Below are 8052 nucleotides of genomic sequence, written 5' to 3'. Positions count from 1 at the left end.
GACGTTTTTTGGAGAAGCCAGAAAATGCCAAGGACTCAACCAAGCCTTGGAACTTGTGGAAGGATTTATGCAAATGTACAACATTTGATTGCACCAATTCAAGCCTTGTAATTTTATGTGAGAAGGTTTGGTCAGACTTCAATAAGATGGTGAAACTTTTGACCAAAAGCAGGACAGCCACAAAGGAGCAATAAAAATTTCAAGACGATCTTTCTAATTTTACGAAGTCCATGGTTGATACAAGTCCTTCCTACTGGATATTGAGAAACGAGAATGAATAACTACTGACTCTCTTAATTTTTTGCAGCACATTCTTTATGCTCATCCAAACACCTCAAGATTATGGGCATCCTCCAAACCAACCACTTTCACACCCTTTAAATTGCAATATGTCTTTTTAAGCAACTTGTTGAAATTATTATTCCCAACATGTAATTCATAATGATAAACTATTCATCTCATGGTCATTCTTCCTTATCAAATCAATTTATTCTTTTTCCTATCTATTAATAAACTATTCATCTTTTTGTTCCTTTCCTTCCTCAACCTATTTTACATACTTTTCACGTGTGGAGTGCTAACCATAGTCTTTTTGGATTGATGTGACAACCCTACAGTCCTATTGTACCTCTTTTATCATATCTATCGATTTATTACCAACCAACCTAGTAACAAATGCACATCATCCATCCTACTCAAGTTGGGATTAGCAAATTAAGGTCCCCAAATACACTTAGACAAGCTACATATAAAGGTCAAGGATCCATCTTGGATGCTTGTTAGCCTTGATGATGTGAACTATGAAGGAGTTGAAAAAAACATAGATGGTGGGCTACGGATGAGCCCAATTGCTTGCCATGAGTGGCTGACCGCCTCTATGCAACAAGCGGGTGGTGACGATTTGCAATTTTTTTCTAAGTAGGGTATGGTAGGGTTAACTTACACGATGGTTTTCCCACGACACAGTTTACCTGGGATGTAGGGCAGTAGTGCATTTCTTGTAACTTGGGTGTGTAGTATTACAAATGGGCCAAATTTGACAAAGGTCCTTTTTTTTTTTTGAGTTGGTTGGAAATTCGAAAGAACAACACACACACATGGCTTGCATAGGGAGGACTCAAACCCATGACCTTGGGACTCTCAAGAGTGCTTTCGTTACTACTTCACTAACATGCGAACTTCAAACTTGACCATCTAACACTACTCCTCCCTTAACCGACCCTAATTGCTTCCATGAGCCTTTCATAGAAAAAAACCATCCTTTAGTGAAATTTTCACGACTGAAATTGAGAAAAATCGGTTGTAATTTTGCATAAATTTGAATTTAAAGATTCAAGTTTAGTTGTAAAGCAGGTTAATCTATTCATTTTTTCAATAAAAACAGGTGGAGCTGGAAGGTTTTTTCACTGGTTATAATTTTTTATTATTTTTTGGGGGAGGCGTGGGGAATTTTTTTTCTAAAAGTGCAATATATATAACAACATTAATGTGAGGTCACAAGGGTTTTTAGACCCACTCCACGCGCCCGAAATATAGCAAATCGAATGGGCCACTGCCACGTGGTCTGCGGCTGGGGCTTTTGACAGGAAAACATAGAAAATTTAAAAGAAAATAAATAGACAAACGGTGCTGTGGCCTGCTTCAGTTTCAATGGCGGGTAGAATTCGCGAGTTTCCGATGCACTGCAGCGGCCGTTTTCACCTCAGGTTATTTCTGTCTTCGTCCTGCTCGAATTTTTCTAGAGTTTTCGCCCCCTTTGTGCTCGCTGCCAGGCTTACTATGGTCTCAGCTTACCTTTAACGTTTCTGCTTCAGTTTAGCGTTTCCTGCTTCAGACAAGGAAAGGATTTGATTCCCTCTATTGCTGCATTGTGTTTTAGCTTTGTTTTTTTTTTTTGGACAGATAAGATTAGGGTTTAGGTGCCTCCTCCTGTGGCTTCAGATGAAATTAAGTCTAAACCCTAATGCAACAAAGTAGCCAAATGCCCCGTAGCTTCCTAGGAAGACACAAAGGAGCACCGGAGCTGCCCCTTAGAGAAGAGCAGGGTATATTGTGGCTTATGTTTTCCTTCAGAGCAGACTAAAAACTGCTTTTTGGGCATCAAAGATGTTACCGTTTAGAGCGGCATTTTTTTTGTCTTTACAAAGTTAGTGTTTAGGTGCCCCCTTTTCTTCTGCAGAGGACATTAGGGTCTGAAGAGGAGTTTGTGTTGTTTCAGCATTTAGAGCTTGAATCAAGTAAGCATTGGCCATGGCTCCATGGGGAATGGATTCAGAGGTAAGGACTGATACGGCTGAGAAAGCCATGTCCTTCATCTCCAAGAGCTGGCTGGATGTTCGCAAAAGTGCAGATGAGGACATCAAGAGGATAAGGGCAAGGGCAAAGTCATTTACAGATCTGGCAAATTCATTCGACAGAGAGCTTGAGAATTTCAGGAAGGCATCTCTCAATCTAGGATCAGACAACAACACTTCTGGAAGCCTCTTAAGGACCTTCAAAAATGGTGGTGACCTTTACACAGTCCTCAACAAGTCACATTTAGAAGACCTGGATTTTTTGAGGAAGCCACTGTCTCAGTTCCGGCGCTCTCACTCCAATCCAGATCTGGCCAATCAGCAGAATCAGCTAGTGGAGCGGCGGCCAGGAACTCAGCCCAAGCCAGACCTATCTTTGCTGCGCCGTGCGCTCATTCCTCGTGTCAATGATGAGGATTTGTACTTGAAAGGCTCAGAGGGCATGAAGACACAGCGTGTGGTGAGGAATCGAACACTAGTTCGGGAATGGCAGGGTTCTAAGAGTAGCAACTGGGGGTCCAAGAAGACAAGGCCCACTCCAGAGGAGTGGGAGCCCTTGAGACGTGTGCGAGAGAGCTGGAGAGACTTGGAGGTCACTGCTGCTGCTAGTAGATTTCCGTCTGATTTTATTGTCAACCTGAAGAAGACTCAGCTTTTTGAGAATGTCAAGAAAAACTTGGTAATGTCATTGCCACATAGCTTGAGTGTATGTAGGTCTTTTACACAATTCAAAGATCATTAGGCACTTAGGCACTGCTGATGCTTGCATTTGTTCCTTGTACTTGCAGAGATTATCACCATCAAGTTTGGAGGACGAAAAGGTGCCTACAAATTTGCATATTTCTCTGCAATGCCAATTTGCTCTACTTTCATTATATTTGGCATTTGCAAATGAGCTTGATTGGTTGCTTTGTGTAATTGCAGTCGGTGTTGTGATTTTCATGGGCTATTCATCTATTCTTGTATGCAACTCTGCATAAGCTTGTGCTTATGCTCTTTTCTTGAGCTTCCTTAGGTCAACTGTCTGACCTACCTGTCTATGTCTGTCAGCCTTCGTTCTAACTGAAGCTCTTTCTTGTGCTTAGGATGTTGCTCCCCTGGATGTGCCAGAACTTTTGGCATATCTTGTAAGACAATCTGAGCCTCTGCTGGATCAATTTGGTGTGAAGAAAGGTGTGTCTCATCTCTTTGTGTGTGTGTGTGTGTGAGAGAGAGAGAGAGAGAGAGAGAGAGAGAGAAAGAGAGAGAGATTGTATTAATTGTCTATGAAAGACCCAAAGGGTCTATGAGACTGAAGTTGAGTACATATGATCCATGGATGTCAAAAAACATGAAAAATAAACATCTATGAAATTGGGCATGCTATTGGATTCATCTAGGTATATCTTTATGTTGTATTAGCGGACGTGCAAATTTCACGTTGTGAAGTTTTCGTCCAAGTTGCAGCCAGTTGATATTGTGTTAATTCTTTCTATCTTTAGTGGTGCATATGTCCTATCAACTACCTTTTTGTTGTAATAATTCATTCTATTTGTTATGATCCTTAGTGCTAGGCTTAATTATGGCTGAGTCTGCCCTGTATCTCCAGATCTCTGATAGAAACTCAGTACATAGACCTTTGTATGAATGTATGCTTTGTGTGTGCATGGTGTGTGTGGTGTGTGTGTGTGTGTGCATGGTGTGTGTGGTGTGTGTGGTGTGTGTGTATGTGTGTGTGGGAGCATATATCGATACCAAGCTCTACACCCACTATTCGGTACTGATGACTTTAGTGGGGATGTGGGAGCATATATCGATACCAAGCTCTACACCCACTATTGGGTACTGATGACATTAGTGGGGATGTCATAGTATCTAGTCCATACTATGCATGATGGAGTTGATGGTTTATTGTCTTGTGGATGACTACCGTGAGGCTATAAATTGCACTTTCTTATAAGGTGAATTTGGGCATGTTCCTGGATTCATCTAGGTATATATTATTGGCCAACTGTTAACTTTTAGCCATCATTAGTCTCTAGTTAGCATTTGATTGAACAAAGGGCAATCTAGATCTCATCTTTGCTAGCCCTGCCTCTTGGGCAGGTCCTATCAGTCCGTATACATAACTAAACTAAAACCTTGACCTCGGGGTAGCACACCCTCTTAACCTCTATTATCGTAACCCTCAGTTAACGATGGTCTTAAGTCCAATTAGGGATGTAACAATGGTCATCAATAAGTGGTTATATTATGTCAATAGAAAAGGGTGCAAGCCTTTGGTCCTGTTGTAGAGACTAACGGACGCTTTCATTTTTTATGCCTTTCTACCTTTGGTCAATGCATGAGGAGGTGGCAGGACCAAGCAACCTAGGTCTAACTATCCAGCGCAATCTGTGGCTTTCTTTTGGCTCAGGATAAAGAGTGCTTATCTAGGCTGAGTGTATCTCGTGCTCCAAATTGGAGGTAATGTTGTATATGCAATATTTCTTGACCTCAACAACATTTGGATTTGGATCTTTTTGGGTCACTATGGCTTTCTCTTGACTTTTATCTCTTCCGAAGCCCATTGTGAAGATTGTGGTATCTTTAGGGTTAGCAGACCAGCAGCCATGGAGGTTCAAATTGATACATGGTGTGGTGTGTAGTAATGAGAGAAGGGTAGAGAGATAAGAGAACAAAGCTCAAGAGATTGTATTTGCGCGTGGCGAAATGCTGTATCTTTCTCAACACTCTACTCGTCGGTGGGGCAGTGACACTTGGCTATACCAGTGACATCACTGCTTACACACACAAACACTTAAGTGGCTATAAGAGGTGGTTCACATGTACTAACTCACTTAAGTGAGTGTTCGCACACACAAACAAGGGTTGTTCACACTCAGAGACCCAACAAAGATTGCAGCCATCTTTTATCTTGCCTTTTAGCTTCAAACTTGTTTCATTTTCATCCGTTATGCTCTATGATTTGAGCATTCGTTTTTGTGTGCAGAAAGGTCCTGAAATTGCTTGGGAGAAGTTTGAATCTATGTGAGGGTGGGAGTTGGTGTGTGTCATACCATTGCCTATTTGGCTGAGTTGTTGCGTTTTCCTTTTGTTGCCACTTTTGGTTGCCGCATGGTTAGTTAATGGCATGCTTCTCTTTTTATTCCAGTCGAGGCCCATGCTTGAAGAACTACATCACTTTCTTCTATCTTGGCCATATACTCTTTTCATGTGGGCTTGGGCTAATTTACAATGTGGGTAAAGCTTTGCCTGCCATGACATTTAAATTGCCATGAATGCTAGGAGAAAACTTATAATTGGGGATGCAACTGTGTCAGAAGGGGATTGTCATCTATACAAACTAGGAGTTCTTCACAGCACGTTTTTGTTTGTCGTTCCTCTAAATGAATGGCTTGTTTACCTGTTTCTTTGGACAGACGTTGCAGAAAAGGTTTGCGACTTGCTGCAGAAATGCAAACGGAAAGATCAGCTATGCTCTCCTACCACCTCAGCAAATCATGATGATCCGCTTGCAACAAGAGATTCGGCAAAAGCGGCTGATGAATTAGATCTAAGAATCACAAGTGTAGTACAAAGTACAGGTTATCATTACAAAGGTGGATTGTGGGGTGAACAGGTCGTGAAAGATAGAGAGCAGGGGGTTCGAAATGTTGCAATTGTAACAACGGCCAGTTTACCATGGATGACGGGGACTGCTGTAAATCCATTATTTCGTGCCGCATATCTTGCCAAGAACGGGAAGCAGGCTGTGACATTGTTAGTTCCATGGCTGTGCAAAAATGACCAGGGCTTTGTCTATCCAAATAATCTGTTCTTTGAGTCGCCAGAGGAACAAGAGGTTTATATTCGTAACTGGCTAGAGGCAAGGGTAGGATTTAAACCAAAGTTCAAGATGATCTTTTACCCTGGAAAGGTGAGCCTCTTCTGCTGACTAGTAGAGAACTGCCACTGCTTTAGAAGTCAGCAGTCCACACACGCACATGCAGTCACAAGAAAAATAAATAAATGTATGTGTGCCTGTATTTGTAAAATCTTGTATTTCAAGTATATCTTATTTGGTCTTTTTTTTTTTGCAATGTGAATTTTTAAGTCTTTTTTTTTGTTTTTTTTTCTTTTGCCACAAATGCAGTTTTCTCAAGAAAAGAGAAGCATCTTAGCTGCAGGTGATATATCTCGCTTCATCCCCGACAAGGAAGCTGACATTGCAGTTCTGGAGGAACCGGAGCACCTGAATTGGTACCATCATGGAAAGCGCTGGACTGATAAGTTCCAGCATGTTGTTGGAGTAGTGCATACTAATTACCTAGAGTATGTCAAGAGGGAAAAGAATGGCGCCTTTCAAGCCTTTTTGTTGGAGCATGTCAACAATTGGGTATCACGAATATATTGCCACAAAGTAAAGCACAAACACCAATTGAACCAGTTAGATAGTTTAAGTGCTTCTATCTTTTAGTGTTGGACTGGATATGGTTTTTGCTCTTAAGTGTGATAGAACGTACGCAGGTTTTGAGGTTGTCTGCTGCTACTCAAGAGCTCCCGAAATCAATTGTATGTAATGTCCATGGAGTCAGCCCAAAATTCCTTGATATTGGTCAAAGAGCTGCCAAAGATGAGCTTGGGATTTCTAACTTCTCGAAGGGTGCATACTTCCTTGGGAAGATGGTGTGGGGGAAAGGTTACAGGGAGCTAATCGATCTTCTCGAGAAGCACCAACAAGATCTGAAAAATCTTAGTGTGGATATCTATGGCAGTGGTGAGGACTCCACAGAAGTAAAAGCTGAAGCTGAGAAGCTTGGTTTGAGTCTTAAGTTCCATCAAGGAAGAGATCATGCAGATACTTCACTCCATGGGTAAGTAAGCAAAAATTTGTCAACTCTACTAATATGGCTATCTGGGCTTAAAGAGTGTGGCTCTGATTGTGTGCCTCTTCCTTTTTTATGAAAAATTGGATCCCTGCCTCCCCCATCTCTGAGGGCGGGGGTGGTGCACGAGCACACTCTTACCTGCCCGCACACTCAATGTATCAATATCTATCTTTGACTTGTGTCTCTCAAGAATGAGAATGAGAACCATGAAGCTAGAGGCACCCATACCGGCAGTCACCCACATGCACGCAGATATATGAGAAATCAAGACCATGAAGCTAGATTTGGTGTTGGGATTGCTGAATGGGAGCTTGAGCATGAGTAGACTGACGGGGATGTAGTGAAGTCTTGTATACAAAATGCTAATGGTTCATTTGACTCCAATTTGAGCAGGTACAAGGTTTTCGTGAATCCAAGCATAAGCGATGTTGTTTGCACCACCACAGCTGAAGCACTTGCAATGGGAAAGATTGTGGTCTGTGCTGACCATCCTTCAAATGAGTTTTTCCGGTCCTTTCCCAACTGCCTCATGTACAAAACCTCTCAAGAGTTTGTCCAAAAAGTGAATCAAGCAATGGCGTCCAATCCAGTACCCCTTTCATCAGAGCAGCGGTATATGTTGTCTTGGGAGGCAGCAACGGATCGATTCATCGAGTATGCTGAACTAGATCGGCCTTCTAGAAAAGAGATTAAAATGGTTACCTCGGATGACATTGTTCAGAAGAAGACAATGACCTTGTCAATGTCATTGCCAAACTTGTCGGACCTCGTTGATAATGGGCTTGCTTTTGCACATTTCTGGGCATCTGGAAACGAGGCTGCAAGGTTGATCTCTGGTGCATTGCCTGGTACAATGAACTATAACTCACAACATAGTAAAGATCTCCATCTTCCACCTCCTGCAGTGG

At 42.0% G+C, this 8052-nt stretch overlaps 1 protein-coding gene across 3 annotated transcripts in view; it reads left to right on the top strand.

The window, feature by feature from the left end:
- The first annotated feature begins 1532 nt into the window (after positions 1-1532).
- LOC147607317 (digalactosyldiacylglycerol synthase 2, chloroplastic-like) overlaps positions 1533-8052 on the top strand; it is a 6633-nt gene continuing 113 nt past the window's right edge. The window contains exons 1-8 of one of the 3 annotated variants that reach the window (XM_086790661.1): positions 1533-1706; positions 2219-2973; positions 3083-3115; positions 3380-3467; positions 5696-6192; positions 6409-6675; positions 6783-7129; positions 7538-8052. The exon at positions 7538-8052 is cut by the window's right edge and continues 113 nt beyond it. In XM_086790661.1, coding sequence (XP_086646787.1) covers positions 2251-2973; positions 3083-3115; positions 3380-3467; positions 5696-6192; positions 6409-6675; positions 6783-7129; positions 7538-8052 — 2470 coding nt within the window. In that variant the 5' untranslated portion in view covers positions 1533-1706; positions 2219-2250. Of the gene's footprint in view, positions 1707-1740; positions 2974-3082; positions 3116-3379; positions 3468-5695; positions 6193-6408; positions 6676-6782; positions 7130-7537 lie in introns of those variants that run through there. The other 2 variants (XM_086790663.1, XM_086790662.1) reach the window with 2 other exon arrangements.

The sequence above is a fragment of the Cibotium barometz genome, chromosome 55, assembly GCF_041138505.1.
Source record: "Cibotium barometz isolate CiBa-2024 chromosome 55, ASM4113850v1, whole genome shotgun sequence".
NCBI lineage: Eukaryota > Viridiplantae > Streptophyta > Polypodiopsida > Cyatheales > Cibotiaceae > Cibotium > Cibotium barometz.
This window is presented reverse-complemented; position numbering and strand designations above follow the sequence as displayed.